Here is a 25899-nt window from a genome sequence, read left to right as displayed (position 1 = left end):
TTATTATTAATTACAATACTTAGTAGTAATTAATTATTATATGAATTGCTGCTGCTATCATTATTAATCAATAACTCTTTACACTGTTATTGTTTTCATTTTAACTAGTCAGAGCTGATACCTAATGGTCTCTCCCCCTCCCCAGTATCTCACTCTCTTCTCTCCCCTCTTTTCCACCCATCTCTCCTCTCCTCCCCAGTTTTTCTCTGCTCGCCCCAACCGGTCGAGGCAGATGACTGGTTCTAGTGATTTCTCCCTGTTACAGAGTTTTTTTCCCCACAGTTGGCAAAGTGCTGCTCATTGTGGGAACTGTTGGGTTTAATACGATTTTAAGGTCTTGACCTTCTATGTGAAGTGCCTTGAGATAATATATATTATGATTTGACGCTATACAAATAAATTGAATTTAATTAAATTATCCCAATGTTTATATTTGCACAGACATCTGGCTTAGCAACCTTGCATTACAGGTATAAAATGTACATCAAAATTACACTTTTGATTTGTGTTGTTCAGATTCACCAGCTGGCAGCAGTGACTCTCTCCTGGAAGAGAGGAGAAGAATTGAAGAGAATTCACAGGGCTTAAGACAGTGTAGGACACAGCTTTACAATAAAACAAGTGCACACGTTGTGGAATAAATTAAATCTTTCAAATGTTTCAACAATGGAATATATCATATGTTTTGGAATGTGTCTTCTGTAATGTATCGCAGACACCAACTCAGGACTCTTGGTGACCCATAGCTGCATATGGACTGAATGAAACCAGCTTAAGGTCCATGGGGCTCAGCATGACAAAATGGTCCACGCACAATAGCAAATCGGTGTTGTCACATTTTAAAAGTTGGCTATTTCCTTGGCTGTTGCCGCCCAGTGGTATTACATATTTAATTATTTGTCCTGATTCAGATTGAGAGTGTCCCATGTGCCAGGAGGCATACTATCTATTGTTTGTGGTCTCGATGATTTGACTGAACACAAGTGAAAAGCCATGCAAAGCAATATACCTTGTGCGTCATAGAACACATTGTGCTATACTGTATATTGAAAGGGCAGTCTTTGTAGTTTTATCCTGTTCAAGTAGAAGACACTGATTATTTCAGAGAGTAAAATACATAGCACAGGCTATCACATCATCATTTCTGATTAGTAAAGCTAATAGGAGTGATGTGAAGACAATAGAAATACAGTACAAATTTCTAGATGGCATTGATTTCCTTGCAAAAAAAAAAGAAAGAAAGAAAGAAAGAAAGAAAGAAAGAAAGGGATAACAAAAGCAACCTCCTCTTAATTAGCTGTTAAATTAATCTTGTTTTTGCACTGCAGTCAAACCCACCAACCTAATATGCATACTTTCTACTGTGTCAGTGTTGTGTGACTACATGTGGTGTAAAAGTAAGACAGCATATACCAAAATAAAAACAGTTTCATTACCATTACAACTTGCCTACTCTTTAATATACAATCCTTTATAATAATATTAATTATAATAATATTAATACTACATATAATATAATTATGTTTGGCCTATTACATTGGATAGATACTCAAACATTTTTATTTATCAAAGAGTTACATATTGATCGCAAATTCAACGACTTTGCTATCTCGAAAGTGTCTTTTTTACAACTTTTGTTCATAAGCCATCTCGGATGCTATTAGTTATCTGAAATAACTAAGGTTGATTATTAATCCAAATGTCTGCATTTATATGGTCTTGTTTGAAAGACACATTGTATATGAACAAATGGTAAACCATTTTAACACTTAATACAAAGTAATATTTCTGGTAAAAGGCCCAGAAGATTTGTTTAAAAATGTTGTGCCATTGAATGCACCCCTTTCAGTTGACGAAACAGTGCACTAACAATAAAGTGTGAAAAAGCATTGATAAACAGATCTGTGGATGTTTTCTCAAGATTTGAACATATGCCATGGTTAAGTTTATTTGGTAAAAAAACTAAAAGCTAATGTGTTTTCTAAACCCTATTTTCACAACCCTAATCTCAACCGGGAACAGGAATACAAATTGCGTCTCATAGGGCAGCTTCCTCTCTGCTCCATGTCCTAACTTTGAGGAGACGCCCACCTGTCATGTCCTTACTTTACTCAGCCAATGGGAAGACGGACAAGTTCGATTGGCCGGTGAAAAAAGGACCACGGCGTCGTCATCGCTCAAGGATTGGCTGGTTGCCGTGAGCGACCGTATCGAGTGGGATGCAGTTCATTCTGCTGTTAACCTTCACACCTGTCGGGTCAATTGAGCAGAACTGTTTTACAACAGAAAGAAAGATGTTAGCAATTCAAGTGTAACATGCATGTTTAATGTTTTTTTAATCTTGTTAGCTGGTTCTACTTCTGCTGCATGCCCTCCCACTTTACCTGCATTTACCACAACATCAAGGCATCCGGATCTTCTTCGTTTTGTTCTGTAATTAGCCATTTTATATTTGAGACTATTTTTCCAACCACTATAGCGACTGGTTGAGCCTTGTTCCTGGAGACAGGGGTGCTTGCTTATCAGGGCTACTGCAACACTTTCAAACTGAAAATTATTTGGGTATGCTTTTTACCTATACATGCTCTCTGCCAGTCTTTCTAGGATCTCTTGTTTGAGCTCTCTTGATACTTTCAGGAGTGTGCTATCTCTTAAACATGCTCTACATCTACAGAGAAATGTGGGACATCAAATATTTCCGGGCCATGGTTTCTGTCGCTCCTGAGATCTCTTTATCTGCTGTACTGGGTGTGTCACTCAAGATTTCATCAGATGTTGAGACAGGTAGCAAATCAAGTACAGGGATGACTTTGAGTTTTGATTTTTCTAGAAGGTCTTCAATGTCTGTAAGATTGCATAGTTCATAATTGAATTCAGGATCTTTGTATTGGAGACTGAAATTGTAGTGAAGTCCCAGTGACTCTTTAAGCTGACTTGTCAAATCCTCCACTGTAGCAGGCCTTGTATTCAGGATGACCTTTCTTATATCCGCCTCTGTGAGAATGACTCTCAAAGTCATCTTCTCCTGTGCCGCCATCTTTGGAAAATAATAATAAAAACACAATTAGCTCATTAGAAATATGCATGTGGTTAAGAACAGGCTGCTGAGCCTTTGCTTAAGTGTCACTGAGTGGTTTCTGGGACATCATCAATAAACAGTTTAAAACATCAATGAAAAATGCTGCAAAATATGACCATTTAGGCCTATATTTAAAATCCAATGTTGCTCATATTGACTGCAGTGATAACTTTTTTTTCAACATAGAATATGATGCCTGAGTGTCACTATTAAATTGTCTCTAAATTTGTATGCTGTAAGAGGGAAAACATCATTCAGCTCTTTTATTTGAACCACACACAAGGAGGGGTTGGTGCTGCAACACAATTCAAAAGATCTGAAATGCTCATGGTACCATGCAGTCATTGTGTTGCAGACAAACAGGATCTCTGTTTGATCTGCTTAAAGTTTGGGAGGCCTGAACAAGAACCAACAGAGAGTATCATATCAGGAGAATATCTAATTCCATCAACAAAGACTGATGATGCCACAAGAACTGTAGCAAGTTGAGGAATTCTCCGGAAGAAAACGTGTTGGATATTCTCAGAATAAGATGTGATTGATGCTGTGGTAACCTTGTCCATTCCAATGGATGGTTTGAAAAATTAACCATAATTTTCTGATGCTTTACAGCCAGTGTAAGAGCAACATTTCAGAAGTTGTGAGCATTACCAATGACCTGCTTGAAGAATTTGTGTTTTCCCTCAAAATGCATTGTCCAGACGTCTGAAAGTGGACCAAATGCCTTAATCATCTGTGAATAATGCTCAATGAAGTGGTGTTTCGGACGCAGTCTGAAATCAGGGAATGTAGATTGCAACAATTCCCTGTGTTCTGACACTTGCAATCAAGGAAATGTATTGACTCTTCAGTGTGTCTTGCTACAGCTAACTCAACAATATCCTTGAGGAGCATCAGAATGTTCCATGCATCATCTCCTTCAGGGACTTTATGGCCAGTGAGAAGCGGTAGCAGTCTGATCAGACTCCAGTTCTCATGGCCAATTCCACCTATGGTTCCTTTGGAAGAGAAGCCACGGGCAATAGGCTGAGGCTGATCAGTTTTGTCATTAAAAGCATATGCAAAAGACTTGATAGCATGGTTCAGTGTTTCTAAAGAGAAATATTTCTTAGAAATAAGGTCTGAAATGCAGAGTGGTAACTCAACAGGAACAATGCCTTCCAAGAGATCATGTAAATATAGCATACTCATAGAATCTGGAGTTAAGAGTACATACTAACGTTTCAGCTGCTTCACCCTGCTGCCCCAGCACACTATAGCATAGAAGATGGCCACCACTGATAAAGTGATAAAGCATCTGAAGCATGGTTCTGCAGACATTGAAAGACCTGAGCCCCCTTAGAAAAAGTGACTGACTCTCACAGTGCTGCCTGCCTCTGCTCAGTGAGTATAAGCTCTGTGCATCTTAAAGATGATCACATCTTCCACTCCAACATGAAGCTGTAGATGAACTGTAGAGGATCCCAGATGGTACAGATGGTTTGACTACTGAGCTGAGGTGCAGAAGGACCAGCCTCTCCAATGACTTTATGTGAAGACAGAGACATAAATCTGTATTCCCAGTGCATCCTGGGATGTACATCCTGAGCACAGAATGGTTTAATGTGAGGTTACTATGTATAGCATGTTGTTTTGGCAGGACATCTCTTGTTGACCTTTGTGGATGTTTCCTGGTATCATAGCCTGTTCAGGTTATATCCTAAAGAAATGTTTTTGCACAATGTCTTTGCACAATGTCTCTGTCTTGTGTGTGCAGACTGGTTATTTTTGAAGATGCCTACAGCTGGAGTTGATATTCATCTACAGTCTCATCTGTCGTCATCCATCTGCTGCTGCACTGAAGAAACTCCATCTCCACTCAGCTCACATCAGTTTTTCTTCCAGGAAGTCTTGCTGGACATTCATTGTAGAAGGGACGTAGGACTTTTTGAATGCACTTTTTTTACTTTTTATGTTTTGTTTTTTTTTCCTTTTCTTGAGAGCTCAATCTGGTTTTGGACTAGGTTCAGGTTTCATATTTACACTAACTCTGCAATCTTCATTGTCTACCATGATTGTGTAATCTGTGGTGGAGACATAACAGACCTTAATGTAGGTGAAAGTTCTCTGCTCCACAGATTTTCATAATGTGTTAGTGTAGAACACTGCAATTGTTACTGTTAATAACAGAAGGATAATGAAGACGTGGTCACAGATGGAAGAGGCAGAGAGGCCTGTTGAGGTTTACCATTTATAAACAGCTTCTAATCTACCCTGTACTATAATAAAACTGTCACGTTCCTTTTTTCGCACAGAGCGATACTGGAAATTACAGCGAGGGAGAAAGTACGCCCATTTCCTCAGCACACCTTATCTATGTAAGATACTGTATAACAAATAAAAATACAGCTAGTGGAACATCAGTAAAAAGTGGGTAAGGTGCCTAAGGTCGATTTTTCTTTTCTTTATTGGACATAAAAATATATTGTACTGCATTTTCACTTGCAGGAAATAAAGAAGACATGAAAATGGAAGATATTTGTCTCTATACGAGGTGATGAATTTAAGCAACTTGTGTCTCTGACTGAAAAGATCACCTCCTTCAGTCTGAAGGCTTCAGCTAAAGAGGAGTAAAAACTCAGGTTTACTGGAGGATAACCTGCCAGCGAGTGGGTTAGCTCCACGGAGCATGTTGCCATAGTAACTGACTCAGAGTTTTGCAGAACTGGCTTTTCAAACCAAAAAAAACAGAGTTTTTCCTAAACTTGTTTTCTAAAACACGCCCATGGTCATTTGTGATGTGTGTGGGTTTTTTTTATATGTATTTGGAGGTTCAGCTCTGTTTGTTATGTATGGATTATCATGTATGAAATGTGTGGTTGTGTACAACTTTGATAACTGTCAATTTTGTGATAGTTTCACAGTGTCTGCAGTGGTCTGTGACTTGAGCAAAATAAATGCATGTAGCATCAAGCAGTGACACCTTGCTTTTCAACCCAAGGGCTGATACACTATGAAACATGCGGCCAATTGTTTTTGTTTTCTAGCACAGTAGGTATGATTTCAGTGATTCAGAAATCTAGAATACCACAAATCAAGTAGAGACTCATACATCAAACATTTATGAAACTCATACTGTATAATGCTGTTTGATACAATAGGAAAAACAAGACTGTCGCCTCTCTCAGCAGCATTACACACAAACTACTCAGCAGGTCACCAGGTGGACAGATGTATTATGGGTCAGGGAAAACCCCATTAAATGTTGGTGTGTATCTGGATCAGGTGGCAGATCCAGGAATTTCTTTCTTGTTATTAAGGTTGCTGGTTTATTTTTGAGAAAATCAACTACACGCAATTAGCTCTATGTGCCACAAGATGGCAGACATGCATCGCGCTGAAACAGGGGGATTACCATTCCTGGGCATGAACCTGAGTTTGTAGATGAGCTCTATGAAAGGGGTTGAAGAAGGCCAAGGTTTCACCACTGCAAAAACCAAACACTGTTGATCTTCACTATTTTCTAATCTACTGTGTCTTATAGATTGTTTTTCATTTTCTTAAAATGTGTGATAATTTTATCAACGCTGATGCTAAAACACTTGATATCGATATTGCAATATACAACCTCAATGACAGTTTTAATTATTGGTGTTCAGAAGCACCTGCAGTCGACTGTTCACCTCTTCCACAAGGTTTTATATTATCAGGGTTGATTTTAATAGAGTTTTTTTCTTGCAATGTGTTCTTCAAGAGAGAATGCTTATCTGTGTTGAAGTGAAACACATGGTTCATCGTAATATACAAGCTGTGCAGTATGTGGTGGAAATTTGACCTGGTGAGGAGGCTTCAAAAACAAAGAGATCTGAGAATAATTGTCTTTGTATACTTTATTCTTCGCAAGGAAGGTCAGACAGATATTACAGCATGTGGACATGTGAAGATGTGAAAGATCAAGAAAACACTCGCAGGCGTGCTCTTACATGCAAAAATGGTGATGAGGTCCCAGGAGATAAGAAACAAACTTTTTTGTGGAGGAGGCAAGTATAGTCAGTTCAGATTTATGGCTCTGACTTCCCAGATCTGATATCTAGTGCATCTGCAAGCAGAAATGGTTTACATGAACATAGATAATATATAGTATAGTATAGTGGTATAATTTGCCATTACAAGTACAAACTATGAGCCATGGTCTCACATAGGTAGTGATATCCATCATGAGAATGAATGTAATTCCAGGTGTTTAACAAGACCTCTGGTCCAATGTTGACTGGAACAACACAGTCCTGTCCTCCCTGGTTAGTGTTCCAGGAGGCAGTGGTGTTGTTTGGTTCCAGGTGCCTTCAGTTAATGCAGAAGGCGTGATTTTGTCACTGTGTCTTTCTGCACCATGTCCCGCAACCTGATCCACACTGAAGGGAAGTTCTCTTGAGGATATGCCTGTACAACCTGAAAAGTCAGTTTGGTCAAGAATGCCTAGTTTCTGGAATTTTAAAACAACATTCAGGTCATCACCTATACCAAGGCACACATGCTGAGCAACCTTCAACTTCTTTATGTCCTTGGACAGGAAGATGGTAATGGTAAATGGTTTGTATTTACTATATACTGCTTTTCTAGTCTTGATGACCACTCAAAGCACTTTACAGTCACCCATTCACACACACATTCATACAGTACATCTGTGGACAGCCCTTTTTCTAGGGGGCATCTTGCAGATGGTGAAGATCTGGGATAGAACCGCTGGTCTTTTGGTTAGAAGATGACTGCTCTACCCCCTCACCTCATGCTGCCTCCTGGTCAGCATGAGGTGTTTTCACCCGGCATTCAACATGACCACTGCAATGTGTTCTTGTATAACAATCTCCAGAATAAGGACCATAGACTGTAGGTAAGGACAGATTGTGAGTCTATTTTCAGCTCAAGTGCTTTTCTGCCACTCATTCAGCAGCAGGTAGAATTAACTTCACCTTTGCCATAATGTTGTTCTTTTCCATGGCTGAATTTAAAAGCTTTTTCAAATCTTTGTCGCCCACTTGCAACAGATTTCTTTTCTTGCTATGAATGCTCATTGTATTGTAGTCTCAGCTAACACCACACTGAGAATGTGTAGAGTCGTTCACTTGTCCACTGCATTAGTCATTATATTGCAGAGACACTTCCTGGTTTAGATAGACTGTGCAGCATGACTGAAACTGATTATAAAAATGGAATGAGTCTAATTGTTTTTTTTAAGTTCTGCAGTTTTAAGTTCTTATATTGGAAAGACATGATTAGCTTATTGTCTTGCACTACCTAGGAGCTGTGCTTGTTACATTTTATGTTAAAAGCATTCATTGACATTAGGCCTGGTCTTATTCAAAACACAATGATTTTCAAAGGTGCTACTTTAAAATCTTTATCTTTTTTACAGTAACTAACAGCAATTTTACAATTTTGCACTTACAATATGTTTTATTAATTTCAAAACAGCAACACATGTTCACATTTTGCTCTGCAACATCTAACAACCCTTTTACAATCTGAACCCTGTACATGACCTCAACACTTTTTAAATGTATTAAAAATAGTAGTAATAATAATAATTGTTATATTATATGTTGTATTTGTGTTATCTATGGTGTATACTGGCCATGTGTAAATAATTATAATGGAACATATTTGTGGATACATTTTCATATCATTCAAGTCTTTAATGAGCAAACATTGCATCATCTGTGCGACTGACTAATTCAGAATTGGTTTGATTTTGTTTAAGTACCCTAAATAGGTTTCGATTTGATTTTTGATAGTTTTTCATATCACATAATTTGTATCTTCTTTTTTTTTTAGGAAAAAGTCAATGTTCCATGTGATGACATTTTAAATTTGAATATGCCGAGCAAAGGAGCACCTTCAGAACTGTGTGCTATTAAACAGTGTTAACGTATCACCCATCACTCTTCCTCCTGATCCATCTGTACACCGCGCTCAGATTGTGTCCCATATGTATTTATCTTATCAAACACCTGGGTTGTAAATCTTATTCAGTTGGATTTACTTTCTCCAAATAAGTTTTATGTTTAGTTTATTTCGCTACACCATTTAACCCTGTTTCTTAACTCAACTGTAACTTTAAACAAAATAAATGATTTCTTGAAAGGGAGGCGCATGATGATAAGAAGTGAAACCAGGCCTCAGCACTCATGCTGCCTGTGGTGCTGTTTAATGTTTAACTGCCCTGCCCTCAGAGGAGGGAGGAGGACATTTGTGGGAGTTGAATGTTGACTAATACATTGCTCAGACTGAGATGAAACTACCAGACTCTGGACGAGGACCTGTTAGGACTCTTGGGGATCCGAGATGACAATGCAAAATGGGAGAAGACGGACCAGGCTCGGGGGCAGTTTCGGACTTGAGGGTTAAGAAACTGAATTTTCAGAAAATGGAATAATAGAATAGAAGGTAAAGTCAACTCCTCGTATATTCGACTGTGCGCTGTGATGAATGATACATCCATTTAAGTTGATGAGTCTTCAGTATAAACAGCTTCATTGAAAAACTGCTCACCTCTGGATCTTGGCTCTAATCGCAACGACAGGGCCCAGCAGACCTGATAAGCTAAGGGACAAATCAATACCTGGAAAATCAGAGCTCACCACTTCAACCATGAGCGAGGAAATGGAGATAACCGATGAGAAGGACTGGAGAGAACTTGAACCAAACTACTCTATCAAAATCTTCCTTACCGTCTTTTACAGCCTTATCCTAGTGACAGGAATTGTGGGTAATTCAGTCACTATCAGAGTGACGCAGGTGCTGAAGCAAAATGGCTACCTGCAAAAGAATGTGACTGACCATATGGTTAGCCTGGCGTGCTCTGATTTGTTGGTGCTCCTTATCGGCATGCCTGTGGAGCTTTACATAACCATCTGGTTTCCATTCACCTCTGCATCAGGCAATGCTTCCTGTAAGATCTACAACTTCTTGTTCGAAGCTTGCAGCTATGCCACCATTCTAAATGTCGCCACGCTTAGCTTTGAACGCTACGTGGCTATCTGTCACCCATTTCGCTTCAAGGCCCTGGGTGGGAAACGTACCTCCGCCTTAATCACTTTTGCTTGGCTGGTGTCCGTGCTCGTGGCTCTGCCATTGCTGGTTGCCACAGGAACGCAGGGCCACATTCCCTTCCGAGCAGATACGCCCGTCCAAAATCTGACGTTCTGCACCAATCTGAGGGAGCACTGGGTGATGTACAGAGTCAGTAATTTTGTGGCGTTCGTCGTCTACCTGATCGTGTTGATCTGCGTGGCCTTCATGTGCCGAGCCATGATCATGGTCCTGCAGAAACCTCTGGGTTCATTAGATGGAGGGCTAAATGGAATTCAAAGAGCACCGAAGCATGAGAGTTCAAAGGTCAAGATGGCGAGGAAGCAAACCATCCTGTTTCTTGGTAAGTTGTTGTTCCTTTTTTTTACGCGTGAACCGTCTCAGCACTAATTAGATTTGGGATCTAAGTGCCTGTGTAAAAGTGGAAATATCTGAAATGTTTTCACAGAAATGATAGCAGGTGATAATCTTGGTATGTGTGTCTGTGTAATTTTGTTTTATAACACCACTGCCAGGGATGTTTGGAAATGTCAGACAACCTCTTCATCTATTTACAGCAGTAAAATACCACATTGACTCAGCACCACGAGTGGTAGTGATAAAGTCAAGTCCAGGCTGTGTTTATAATGTCACAGTTAACTTAAAGGTCCAGTGTGTAAGATTTAGGTGAAAGGGATCTATTGGCAGAAATCTTATGTAGAATAATCCTCATGATGTTTTCAATAGTTCTTTTCATCTAAATTGTATGAATTGTAGTTTTCTTTACCCCAGAAAAGGTCCTTTATATTTTACATCAAGGGGACCCTCTCTACGGAGGCCGCCATGTTTTTTACATTAGTCCAGACTGAACCATCTAAACACCTTTTAAGTTCTAATGACAACTGAAGCTACCACAGTTTATTTTTCATGTTTAGAAGGAGAGGGTGAGGTGAGGGGTGTTTAGCTCGTACATGCAATTTCAACACCACATATCACAAAATTCTACACACTATCTTTAATCCTACTCACTGGTACGAGCTGCTTTTGTTTAGGGCGTGAACTGTCAGAAACAGTGCAGATAAACCAGTTTGTGATCATTGCTGCTTCTTTTGTTTGTTTGAATGATGTTTCAACCTTGAAGACAACGGTGGACATATGCTTGAATGCTGCTGCTGTCCAGTCCAAAAAAACACAATTTGCAGAATCAATATTATGTGAGCACTCGGATAGACATCCTGTGTACATTAACACCTTCTTGGTTCACTGAACATCAGGTTACATTCAACACGAGAGGCGAGGGACGCATACATATTTACACCGGTTATGCCCCATTGGTGATAGATAAGAGACACTCCAAAACATACAGCATTCATGCAGTAAAACTGGTTACAGACGGAAACACAGGAACTAAGTTCGAGAAACTAGGGAAGCAATCTGTGTGATAAGAACATACTTTTGTTCCGTATGTTGTGCTGTTCTTTAAGCAATCAGCACAGTACCTGTTTTAAAACCTCCTGTTTAGAATTGGCTGTTTCCTTGTGTAGTCTACATCAGAATTCTTCCTTGTCAATAGTGAGTTCTCTCAGTCTATTTTATTGTTTTGTTTTATCGATGGTGCAAAATCAAGTTAGAAAACTTTTCATTCATCATATCTGGTTTATCTGCAGTGAAGATTTGATAGTCAATGTTGTTCATGAAATGAAACAGAATCTGCTGTTACTGTTCATTTGTGTGGTTTATTATTATTTGTTTGAATGATTTACTCAACAGATGTTATTTTTAATACATTACATTTCAGCTTCTTCAGAGGTCTGAACACTATGGCGTGTTCAGACCCAAATTTACAACTTTTTAAAATAACAGCTCTGTAATTCAACATTTCAGTCATAAGAAGAAGTGATAAGGATTTTGACAGTATTTACAATATGATAAATACAGTCATAATAAAATAAAAAGATTTAAATAGTTTTTACAAAAAGGGGGTTAGGGTAAGATATAATAGGATGGATATATATATGAATAATGTCTGCCTCCGATTGCAGAAGGTTACCTTTGCAAAAGCGACAGGTCACACTGACAGGAGGGAAAAAAAGACTGGCACCTGCAGCTCTGTAATAACTTGAGATTCGTCACATATCAGAACACAGATGACATATCTGAACTGGAACCATGGCAGCATAAAATAGCGAGATTTCTTTGTTTTGGTACAAAGGCACTGGTTTCACTCAACAGATGACTGGGATTCACAATGATTTTGACCTTAATATGATCTCAGTGTAATGACCTGATGTTTTAATTCACGAAACCACAAACAGCATTTGAACTTTGGAAACAAGCATTAGTTTTAATCGGTTGCATCACTTCTCTGCATCCCACAGTGTGCCATCATCACACATCCTGTGTCTACACGTACGCACGCACACACACACACGTTTGTACATCTATCTTAGTGAGGACACTCATGGGCGTAATGTATTCTCTAGCCCCATAACAACTAAATGCCTTACCTAAACCTAATCTAACCTTAACCCCTAAACCAATTCTTTACACTGAAACAGCCCATTAAAAGTAGGTCAGGGAGTCAGTACTGGCCAAAATGTCCCCACTTTCCTCACTCTATGTTGTAGGCTCAAAGAAGTCCTCACAAAGACGATTGTACAAGTACACACACACCAGTCTTTGAATACAGTCATTTATGATGTAACGTTTGATCAGTTTAAAATGTATTTCACATCAAGTCCTACTCATAAGTGAATCACTGGAATTCACTGTGTATATTTACAGCTCAGTCTCACATCCTCACTGGATTGATTTTATACTGCAGTCTGTCTGTTGACAGAGGCACAAGGTCAATGAAACACATACTTGTCAGTAAATATTACTCTTGTGTTGTTTGTAAGTTTGTGTCTGTCAATACTCAAGGTTTTCAGAAGTGCATCTTGACTACAGATGCAGCACAAAAAAAACCTCAGCGAGTAAACCCACTTTTACAGTAAATTGGCAAAACCCCAAAGTAAAATAATATGAATATTAAGTATTATTAGTAGTATTAATAATTTAACATTTCAAACATTATTGAATACAATTTAAAACTCGAGTTTTCGTATCTGAAATGTTGTTCAACTGCAGCAGTGGATCTGGTAATGCTCATGAAGACAGTTGAAGTAAAATAACTCCCTAATGCCTGTTTGCCGCAATGTATATGAAAAACCACATATCTTCCCAGAGTCAAAACTCAAATCTGAACACACAGACTTTTCAAAAAGCCTTCAGTGAGAAATCCTGCTGTATTTAACTGCAGAGCAGATTAGAGAATGATCACATTCATCACCTTTTCTTCGGTGTAAAAGAAACCCAGTGATTGTCCGTCTATGTCCATGAGTTCACTGCAGAGGAGCTGCTAATAGCTCATTTTGAATCATTTTAATGCCATGCCATGTTCATAGATGACATATTTCTGGAGCCACAGCCATCCTTACACCAAATCAGTTGAATTTAATAATCACAGTTAAGAAAAAGACAATTGATTCCCTAAACAGAACGATGTTTATGCAGGTGGTTTGACTGGATGCAGGTAGTTTTGAAAGGTAAAGCTCAAATAGGTGTGTTTTAAAGGCTGATTGCCATTCATGACCAAATTGTGGGGCAAAATATGAAGATAAAAATACAGAAAAGTTTGTTACTGTCATTCTTAAATTACCTGAGCTGCTTGTTCAGTGTTGCCTGTCTTAACCATGAAACCATGAAAGGCCTAAAGGTTAAGAAATGTTTTGAAATATTATTTTTAAAGGACGACTTCTCAGTAGAAGTGGCTCCAAGATTCTATTAATTATTTTCATGGATCATTCATGTGATGATTGCTTCTTGAAATGCAACACATAGTAAGGGGTAATTAAAGTATCTTAGCTCAGTCCTTGTGTAAACCTACTGTATGGCATTACTCCCTTTAATACATAATTTTGATATTCAAATTCACATTAATTATTTGTATTTACACTGATCATAATGTGTAACATAATGTTTTTGGCCATAGCTAGTTAAAAACGACTTCACACCAATTGCACCCAACCTTGTCACCACCAATCAGTAAATTTAAGCTCTAGCCACCCTCAAATAAGACAGGTTAAAAAATAATAATACTTTTCTGATCCCAAAGAACAGCAATGTTAGTTGTTAGTTATATTGTTTGGAAGAAACTGTTTTTCCTGTCAAGCTTTATTTCTGTATTTACTTGTATAATTGGAGGTTCCACCCTTTTGATTTGGCAGATAATCTTTTATTTGGCAGTTATTTATAAAGGACTAAGTAGACAAAACCAAACAATTTCCCTCAATGTTTCCACGATGTTCTTCTAAATATTGTTGAGCATATAAAGAGTGGATTGTGTGTATTTTATACCATAATCGTTTTATAAAAAAAACAATTTATTGTACCCAAATTAAAGTTAATTGTGAGATTGATTTCTTAAGATATTTTATTTTAATAGTACCTAAAAAAACATATTCTTACAGTATTCATTGTCGTCCTTATTAACTGAGTTCAAATGAGTTTGAATTTCAACATGAATTGAATTGTTATTGCTGTTGCAAAGGCTGCACTGAGTTCCACTGATTCATACATGAAAAACAGTGGCTCCTGTTGTGAGCGCTGACCTCAGTTATCTCTCAAGTGGCCACGTTCCTGACACCGCTCGACTTTACCTTGTGACAACTTTTCAAATCTAGGTTGGGCTCTGCAACTATGGAGAGTAATTAAAAGCAGAGAACATCCTAATTAAGTTGCCTGCATGTCACGTCTAGGACAGAAGGTTAATTGCTTTAGATTGCTTTTTTCAGTCACTGTGGCACAGCATTTGTGAAAAGAATATTAATTCTGTTTGGCTGCCTTCATCCTTTGGCCTGTAACCTATGACTCTTTCAAGCCATTTCAGATAGGAGCAATCACCAAGACTGAAGAGAAAGAAAGAAAGAAAGGGGGGGGGGGGTGCTCAGATGCTTGAGAAAAACAAATGAGCTGCAAACTCTGTTATTTTTCAACACTTTTATTCAAGATGTGTGCTGCGTAAACTCCTGAGCTTTATTTAAAAATCTTCTGTGTCTGACCCAAGTTGGATTTCTGATATTCTCAATGATTAAATACGTTGCCCTCTGCATAAAGTACATACATTTCAAAAACAATTTACAGAAAAATATTATTGACATAAACTGTCAACAGCAAAGAAATACTTTTTTGACTCCATCAATATGAAACATCTTCAAATAAAGACGAAACTAGTCTCTCATGATGGCAAGGGTGGTGGTGGCGGGGAGGTGTTGTTTGAGCAATAGTTTATTTGAAAGACATATTCACGCAGATGGACTAAAGGAACACAAGCAGACAGATGATCAGTTACATATGGTGACATTAGAAGATAGAAGAAGATCTTCCTAATTGAAATTCCACCAGTTTAGAGTGATGATCATTTGCTATAAATCAGACCCATGAGCAAAGGTCTCAGAGGAAATCTCCATCCTAAAGCACGTGTTTGGTGGTGTATTCATTGTGATCTTTGCCTCTGATCTGAGTCAGTTTCTTGAGAAATAAAACATCTTTAATGGGCTGTTCCTGTACACTTTCCCAACTGAGGCTGAAGTGGAAATCAATAGTAAGAGCCCAATAAACAAGATACACTAAGAACCAAGACAGGCTTTAAAGGTAGGGTTGGTAATTTGTTTCTGAAACACTTTTTTATCTTATTTGTTGAAATCCCCTTCCCGTCCCAAAGCCATCAACATCAAATAAAGTCTTCTGAAAGCAAAAGAGAAAAAGCCCGTGGCCCTCGCAGAACTGTAATAAACACAACCGATTATTACATTTGGACCGACTGAAATGACTGGCTGGTGCACCTGTCTGTCACTAACTCCATTTATACCTGCCTGCGCTCACCCTGCCCATGCTGTTACTGCATTATACTGTCTTGACCAAGTCTTCACAAGCTGGACGGACATACATCACTGTAGCAGAGACGATATGGATGTTAGATGTTAGAAGTTGGCTTCTATAGTTTTCAGGCAGTGTGTGTTCAAGTGTTTTTGGGGCGTAGATGTCGGAGTGGGATGTATCGGTTAAAAGTGTGGCCTGATTATGGCAGTTTTTTTAGGATTACCAACTGTGACACTCAGATACATTCTTACTCAGAAATAACCTTGTTTATGCTGTGTGATAACACCACACAAAATACATGAAGGGGGGAATTCCTTAATTGACTGGCCCTCTTATAATGCTGGTTAACTTATTAGCATGCTGGAACTAATCTATAATCTCAGAATGTGACAAAAGAAATTCGAAAAGACAGAACATTTTGCAGCATGAGAAGAACAGTGATGGACTGCAGGAATTGCATGGAAAGGAAAATTAAGCCAAACATAACTAGAAAGCACTTTCCCCAATCAAACATGATTGTCTAGTTCTTAAGGTGAAAATATATAAGAAATAAGGAAGTGGTAAAAAATAAATGAATCATAAATATAAACCCACTAAATATGCCAGATTACCCCAAATTCCGAATTGTGCGTTATTCCCTAACCCTAACCCATAGTGGAAAATGACCACTGAAAAAATACGCTATTTTCAAATGCTGAAAAAGTGAAAATAAAAAACTGGATCAGATTTAAAGTTATCTTCCCAGGCCAATGTGCAAGCACTCCACTCAGTTTTGTATCTTTTGTCTTATTGCTCAAAAATAAAAAAGACAAACAAACACAAAAGGCAAACGGACACAGTGAAAACATAAACTCCTTGGTGAAGGTAATAAACTGATGCCATCTAAGATAGGAAGAGAATCTCAGTGAGCCTTAAATATTTTTCCTGGTCTTGCATCGTCATACCTTCTCCCATCACCCTCTTTCCAACAATTTGCCAGAACGGGTCCATAGCTCAAAAACTGCTGTGACAGCCCGACTGTTACCCAAGAACCTCCCTCCTTCAGTTGATGGGGCTTCTTTATTGTGTTTGACTAAAGATTCTGATTCACTGTCGGGCTGTTGATGCTGCCTGGGTGGCGTTCAAACCTCTTTACTGTCAAATATAAATCAACCTCTGGGAGGCTTTGTTGAGTCTCTGTGGGCAGCTTGATGAATGAGCCTCTCCGCTCCTCCTCTCTAGTCCTCCATTGTCTCCTAGCATCTACTCCACAATGAGTGACAGCTGCATAGTTTAGCAATAAGCTCCAGAGCCCTTTGGCCCCTTGGCAGCCAACATAGCTAAAGGCAAGCCTCCATGTGAGTGGCAGTCTGCACTCACTGAGCCGCCTGGGAGACAATCCTGCTGTTGGCTGAGAGGGTGACTGTCAGTTCTCAGAGGGGAAATCACAACTTATACTTTGTGGGTTTGTTTACTCATATACTTTACCATAATACTCACTGATACACCTCAGCATTGGATGATGTGATCAGGTTTTTAGTTGCAAATCCTTTTTTTTTTCCACTGGAAGAAGCTGTTCAGAGAATGTTCACTTATTATCACCTTACAACAGTGTGTATAGTTGCTGCCATATTCACTGTCCATCTACTTTGGTCTCCAAAAATCATGTTTGTCAGAGTTTTATGGCTGAAAACAGTTTCCTGACCTGGTTGGAAACAAGGTTTATGGGAATGGTGATGCAGAAGAAAATAACTGGAAGTGAAATGGAAAGATGCTAAAAATGCTTGTGCTGTGGGACGCAGCGCTTCAAGGAGCTGTCCCTCAGTCAAAACCAACTGCTACATTTTGTCAAGTTAGCAACTTAATGCAGGAGATGAGAGCAGAGGCTGCAGTGTCCTGAAGGGGAATGATGACTCACACTGCCATGTCATTATCGCTAAGGGACAAATTTGAATAATTTTTTCCTGTGGTAACAATTTCTACATGATCAATTATGATCAATCAAATTTATTTATATAGCATGGTATCACAACAAATAGTTGCCACACCGAGCAAGCATGAGCAACAGCAGGGAGGAAAAACTCCCAGGTGGAAGAAACCTCCGGCAGAACCAGGCTCGGTGTGGACAGCCTCTGCCAGGACCGGTTGGGGTGATGGAGAAAGATGATGATGATGCCCAGGAGTATACATACATATATGCACTCCATTTCTTCACTTCATCATGTTTACACAATCTGACACCAGGTTTGTGACACTCTGACACAATCTGACACCAGGTTTGTGACACTCTGACACAATCTGACACCAGGTTTGTGACACTCTGACACAATCTGACACCAGGTTTGTGACACTCTGACAAACAGGCTTTTATAAATAAGAGGTTTGTTATTATTGTCCAGCAACAACACAGCTCATTAATAGACTGAACAGGAAAGACCCGCCTCAGCTGGATAGCAATCCGATCACGCCAGACCACATTCGGAGATGGTCTGGGCCACATGTGTCCACACTCTTTGAGCAGTGGAACGTGGTCATCTTCAGCGTAAGAGAAATACATTCACATACCAGCGGTGGAGGCCTCATTTAAACTGTAGCAACTGGCAACAACAGAAGCTTTTTGCTCTGCCTTGAATGCGTTGTCTGTGTTATTTTGATTTCTTCTCCTTGCTGCTTCCTACCATGCATTGCATCTTTGCTAGCGCAAATGATGTGCGTGTTTATTTGCATATAGGGCGGGGGGAGTAAGATACAATCGGAGATCCGATCACAAGACACATGTTGGGCCATATTTTAATGCCAGGGGTGAACGCACACACACTCCGTCCACTTATGATCGGATCACATAAACCACATGTTAACACCAAGTTTGTTCGGGGCCATAAATCAGAAGTGGTGAGCAGGAGCTGACCACAGCTGGTTATAGCTGCTTTTTCAGAGAATTTCTACCTTTGACAACAACAGAAACTTTGATGAGGAAAAATTGACACTTTGCAAGAGGTTAGAAGGCACCATATCATTATTAATGGATAGAGATATAACAAATGATCAGCTGTACCAAGGCAACAGCAAATTAAACCCTGGTAAATCTTTAATGTGACCCTTTTAATGAAATTGAACCGACCTTCCTGGAGATCAGTGCTTGTGATTGTCCTTGTGCTGATAGCATGTTAATGTGTAAGAGATGATTAAAATAATAAGCATTTATTCAGTGTCTTTTCTGCCAGGACTGTGAATATTAGTTGAATCCAAATGTGAAGTACCCTACATGCCATGTGTCAGAAGTTATGGAGCTGTCACAAACAAAAGACACTCAAACACATTTTACTTTAACATCAATGCATTTTTTAGGTAATATATTTTTCAGAGACAAAGGTGATGTTTGTTCTTATTTCTTCTTTTCTTTTATCCTTCCATATGCAGAAAATGGCTCTTTCACGATGGCTCCATTCTTCAATTGTTTCTGTGCTACAGTATAAAGCAGAGCGGTAGCACTGCTCTGCACTGAACAATGAAGAAAGACAAGTAGACTCTCCCCAGCTACTCAGTCAGCTACTGTGCCCTTTCCGAGTTGTTTTTTTTCACAGTTGATTGACTTTGAAAAAGGGGGAAATGGAGACATTGTGTTCAGTGAGGTCTTTGTTACTCTGCTCACGCAATAATTGAATTATTGTTATGACACCTCCATTTAATTGGGATAAAACCAACATCTGCTTCAGTCTGGATTCCTCTCCAGCATTAGTGTGATTTATGCAGACTTGTAAGAGATGAGGTAATTGGGAATGCGGTGTTTTGTTCGAATTCATAGAAAGTAATGAAATTCATGAAGTGTTATTGAGAACTGAAGAACTTCCTGCAGCCCTTGGCACTGGTGTCCAGATCCCTTTCTTGATTTGTCTGGGTCTCACACCTATCCTGTGTTCCTCCTCAGAAGTAATTTTATCCGAGCTTGATGCATCATTTAGAACAATGTTAAAATCATCCCCACATTGTAAACATATAGGCCTAACTGAAATTCCACAATATGCATTAATTATATTCATTCACAATTGAAGCGCATAAACTTCATAGATAAATCTACACCAGCCATCACACAGAAAATGGGATCCACTATATATCAAGAAGGAAAAAAAAACTTTCATAAGTCATCTCTAGTATCAGTTAGCCATTACAAAGTGAACAAATAAAGCGTTCAGACGACAGAAAGATGTAAACACTTCAACAGGTTAGCTGAAGCTATCTAGAAAAATTTATATGTTCCATTGTGTATGCTGTTGCGGTAGCTCACACTCTCAGACTCTTGACTGAACTCAGAACTGCTTTCTGATGTTGTTCTTCAGTCTCTCTCCTTAAGTCTTGTGAACAGACCCAGGATCTGCATAAATCTTTGCTCAATTTGAAACCTTTTCTGCAGACTTGTCTTTGCCTCGGTGAGAGCTACCGACAGAAGCTCAGTGTTCAGTCGCCTCTTTCCAGTGACTTTGCATGGAATCATGCCTCAAGTAAAAATGTACTTTGCATTCTGCCTGGATACACCTTTACACTTGTATCACTACAACCACTACTGTTCACAGCTTCACAGTACACTTATGCTGAAGAATATGAGCCGCAGCAGCATCACAATAGCATCACTGTAAGTGATAGTAGGTCTCTGCTCACACATACACACATATGCACTGTTGTTGATGTGGATACAGGGCAGACATTGAGCCCTGAGCAGCCAGAGCCTAACATTAGTTTAGCACATGTGAGAGTACAAAGTGCAAAGGGTGTTACCATTAGCACAAAATTTACAACACTGTCAATAAATGCTTTATCAGCCAAGGCCAAGATATTTGACTCAACGTCTAGAGTACCTCCACTCAGAAATCTAGAGAGACTTTTTTAAAATTTAATGATCATGTCATTAAACCTTTTAGGTCTGTATCATTTGTCAGAGCCATGCAGCACCATATTGAGAACTTGTACACAACAGATGTTGCAAACAAGGCAGGTAGAAAATATGAACACTTCATATGCATACAAAGAAGATCAATTCGGCTTAAAACACATGAAACTACCCCAGCAGCTGTTTGATAGATACTTTACTTGCCCAACAAATAAAACTGGAGAAACTACCCCATCCTCAGACTGACTAGTTTATTCTTTTTCTTTTTTGCACCAACTGCTTTCAATCTACAAAACACTCTCTGTGAGTGCAATCCGACCACAGTGCATGTGGGTTCAAGGAATATTTGTACACGCTGTCACAGGCTTTGTAAATGTTTGCCGTCTTCACAAGTTGCTTATTATTCAGTGGATAGACTCTCAGTACAACTTGATGCAATGTCTGAGGAGAAAATATAACTATATCAATGAATCAGCAGCTAGATTATTTACTTATCTCAGTGCTCTGCATGAGATTGATTCTCTCTTTTTTCCCCATTTTCTATCCTAGAGCAGAGGTGGTTAATATTGCATGTTTACACATTTTTCACAAAACAGAAAATCTTTTATCTTTATAATACTCTATATAATTACTCTTTTTTTCTCTCACTCGCTATTTTTATCTCTTAACTGTGGGTGGGTGCATGTGTGTGGGGGGGGGTCCTTTTGCATGTGTGTGTGTGTGTGTGTGAGTGTGTGTGTGTGTGTGTGTGTGTTAATTGTTACCCTCCTCTTGGGCATTTTTCAGTATAAACATGGACCAGTAGACCGCACTGGTACCAAAGCCTGGTCCTAATGTGTCAAAACCTATGAGGTCCTAGTTAAGGTTAGGGATCAGATGTAAATTGTGAATAATGGCTAGGTTAAGGTTAAGGTTAGAAATGAATTAGTCATGGTTAAGGTTAGGGACAAGGCTTTGCTTAGGCTGTTTACAATAAATGTAAGTAAATGCAAAGTCCTAATAAGGACAGCTGCACAAGCCTGTGTGTGTGTGTGTGTGTGTGTGTGTGTGTGGTAGTACTCTACTTGTACTCTCTGTTTTAATTTATTATTTATTCTTACAGCTCCAGTCTTCACAGTTCATTTACCCAAGTTAAAGAAACATAAATCCATTGACACTAAACATCTTACATGAGAGCTTCTGAGAGTGAAACTGATCCTGAATCATGCAGCAATGCTTTTGATTTGGTAATTTCATAGATCATGTGCTTAAATCAATAAATATAATGATGGTCATACATAACTTGCACGAGATAAGATTCAGTCTTGACTCAGGCGGTATATGCTTCCGACATAGTTCACTAATCTCTTTATTATTCCGGTTGAATTTACAGGTGTTTCCATTCACAGAAACTATGAGCATTGATGATGTGGTCATGCCCTCTTTTTGCAAAGTTGCTCACTGAGTTATGCATTCATGTGCAGGTTTATACAGTCTATGGCAGTGAAGTTGTGTGATACTCCTGGATCAGACACTTCTTTTTTCTTAAGTGAAGGAGGTAAAGAGGCTGCAACAGCTGCAAACAAATCAGACTATTCATTAGTGATAGTGACTTTGCTTGAGCTGTTGAATATCTGTATAATTCAGATCTGAAAACCAGACTTTTCAGTGGCCAAGATTTTCTGTTAATGGGGGTATTTTGGGAGGTCAACCTCTTCAGTGTGAAAGGACATCTTAATGCAGTGTGGTATACAGAGCAAAAAAACTTTCAAACACTGAAAAATACTATATATGTGTTTATACATATATAAATGTATTTATATATTTGTAAGGAAGGAAAAGATAAGATAACCTTTGGTGTTTCACCTTTTATCTCCATCTTTGATGGGGCTATGGGAGACATTGAAGATCTGATTATTAAACAGATTTTTTTGGTCTGTTTACTCCCAGATTAAATCATGTTTACTTGAAACAAAGCTTCAGTTTACTCTTTTCTCACACTGCACCAGGACTTGATAAGCTCAATCAAACTATACTCCAATTACAGACAGACATTGTTCTAATAATCTGGTTTAATAGCTTTTTAATTAGCTGACAGAGCAGGGGGACAATAAGCGGGTGGCTGGAGTTAAGGAGGGTAGAAGGTTGATGGTTTGAACCCTGGCTCCTCCGCTGTACGTACTGAAGTGTTCTTGGGCAAGACACTGAACCCCAAATTGCCCCTGAGTGTGACTGATGTGTGATGCTAAGTGTTGCACATGGATGTACTGTATGAATGTGTGTGTGAATGGGTATTGTGGAACTGTAACATCGAAGCACTTTGAGTGTTAATCAAAACCAGAACAGCTCTTTATAAATACACTATTTAAGTGGTGTGTTTTTGAGTGTGTATCAGAGCTTGGGATTATCAATGATTAGACCATCAGCCGAGATTGCAGTTTTGAGCAAAGTTCATTCAGAAGGACAAGAGTATAATAATAATAATAATATCATGATATAATTTATACTTACCGCAATTCCACAAATGTCTGTTTTTCTCTCTGTATGTGGATCGGTCATCTTATTGGCTCCACATTTGTCATTTGTATTCTAAATGTTCCACATAAGTACACAACTTAATTTGGTGCGATTTGGACATACAATACATTCAATATTAATAATTGAATAAACAGGTTAACAGCGCTCTTTAGCGGTCAGTTGGAGTGGGGATTTAAAAGGAAGTCTTTGCATCAAGTTAAACTCCTCTGATAACCTACAGCAGTGATCAGCAGCTGGCCAAGCTGCCCAGTCAGCAATAATATCCACCAGACAGATGCTTATCTCTGTAGTAGCTGCAACATTCATAGAATCACTTCCTCTTTAGCAATTTGTTTTACAATTAAAAGTACAGTGTGTAGAATTTTGTGATATCTAGTGTTAAAATTGCATGTTGCAGCTGAACACCCCTCACCTCACCCTCTCCTTCCAAACATGAAAAATAACCTGTGGTAGCCTTTAATTGTCATAAAAACTCAAAAGGTGTTTAGTTTGTTCAGTCTGGACTAATGTAAAAAACATGGCGGCCTCTGTAGAGAGGGTCCCCTCGATGTAAATATAAAGTATTTGAATATAAAGGGTTTTTTCTGGATAAAGAAAACTACAATTCATACAATTTAGATGAAATGAACTAGTGAAAACATCATGAGAATTATTCTACATTACATTCCTGCCAATAGATCCCTTTCACCTAAATCTTACACACTGGACCTTGAAGAGCACAGTGTTCATTTTGTTGTAATCCTTTATACTGAGCTTAATTGCAAAGCTTTTTGAAAAGTTGTGAACTACCATCTGAAGATTTTTTATATTGCTTGGCCAGAAATAACAGCAGGTCAGTAGAACGAAGACAGAACTTAAACCCTATCAAGCCATTTTCAGGCAGGAACTCCTGAGAGTGACTCCAAACTTTATGTGTCTTTCAAACATGAGCACGGGTAAATGGTTTGTATTTACAAAGCACTTTTCCAGTGTTGATGATCACTCAAAGCACTTTAGAGTAGAGTTTGCCATTCCCACACACATTCATACAGTGCATCTATTTGCAGCACTTTTTTATGAGAGGCAATTTGGGATTAAGCATCTTGCCCAAGGACACTTGGGCTTGCAGATGGGGAAGACTGGTATCAAACTGCCGACCTTCTAGTTTGAGGACGACCGCTCTACCCCTCAGCCACAGCCTCCCAACACAGCTGGAGATACTCCGCTCAGACATGTTCACAACAACATAGAAATCTTATGCATGTTCAGATGATGGGTAGCGCAACAGGCAGAGGCAGGACGTAACACATTAATTCTGTTGCAGAGATCCTGTGTTTTTGTTTATAGCATATCAACACCGGCATCAGCCCTATTCACCAAAAGCTCTCGCGATATCTTCTTTCGTGTCTAGTAAGTGTATGGCTCCACGTTTTTCATCCCAAATATATATATATATATATATATATGTATCTATATATAACTTTATTTGTTTAGCACTTTCAGTTTTCAGTTTGAAGCGCCAAAGCATATTGAGGTCAAGACATTCATATGGAGGAGAGGGAGAACAGGAACAGTTGTGTAACCTTCACATTTAAACTCTGTCAGACTGGTTGTTATATGAAAATAATAATCTTCAGTTGTACCTTGGCGTCATCAGGTGTTTCAGTCTTTTAATCACAATAACGTTAAAAGCTGAACCTGAGGGTACACTGAGGCTAAAGGTAAATCTGACTGGCTATCGGCTTGTATGGCAGTGTTATGAAAGTCATGTAGATCAGACGTCATTACCTCTATGCCTTTTTAAACTAAACACCGACTGTCATAGGCAGCAGAGTCAAAAGTTGTCCTATTTAAGAAACTACATAACATGCGGTTGCAATGAAAGTAAGATAAAAAGGAATAAAATGAGTTAAAACAACACACTAGCACCAGGGTAAAAATAAGTTGTGGAGGTAGCTGGGAGAGCACCTTCACCTGGAGCAGAGGATCAATCAGCGCAGGTGAGAGCTGTTAGCTGACTGATCCTCTGGTACAAAAGGCAGAAGCTGAGCTGCCTCAAGGAGACACGGGCACTGTGTGAGAGACACACACAAGGGATGCACATGTGGAGAGAGGCACGAAGAGCCTGAAAAGGTTATAAGTTGGACAATTTATGTTTAGTTTGGTCTTTATGTGTGAGAATAAAAGATGCTGAAAAGCAACTCCTGTGTCTCTGGCTACTGTAGTGAGAGGGCCGTGCATGGTCGACAGTGATTTAAATATAGGTAGTGAGTTGGTCCACCTAATTTGTCAGGGAGTTCCAAAGCCTCGGTCACCCTTAGAAAACAGCCTTATCATTATAATAATGAATTTCTTTGTATAGCACTTATTTGAACAAGGTTACAAAGTGCTTCGCAAAAAAATCATGGTAAAAAGATGAATGAACTCAAATATAAGGTATTAAATCCAGTTCAATTTTAAGGGCCAACTCATAGCTAAATATAAAGAAACC

The 25899-nt window shown here is 38.9% G+C and overlaps 1 protein-coding gene across 1 annotated transcript in view; it reads left to right on the top strand.

Annotated features, from left to right (window-relative positions):
• The first annotated feature begins 9342 nt into the window (after nt 1-9342).
• The window catches only part of gpr39 (G protein-coupled receptor 39), a 26780-nt gene continuing 10223 nt past the window's right edge, over nt 9343-25899 (top strand). The window contains exon 1 of the mRNA XM_020099603.2: nt 9343-10490. Within this exon, the coding sequence (XP_019955162.2) occupies nt 9707-10490 (784 nt within the window). The 5' untranslated portion in view covers nt 9343-9706. The remainder of the gene's footprint in view (nt 10491-25899) is intronic.

Source organism: Paralichthys olivaceus, chromosome 10, assembly GCF_024713975.1.
Source record: "Paralichthys olivaceus isolate ysfri-2021 chromosome 10, ASM2471397v2, whole genome shotgun sequence".
Taxonomy (NCBI): domain Eukaryota; kingdom Metazoa; phylum Chordata; class Actinopteri; order Pleuronectiformes; family Paralichthyidae; genus Paralichthys; species Paralichthys olivaceus.
This window is presented reverse-complemented; position numbering and strand designations above follow the sequence as displayed.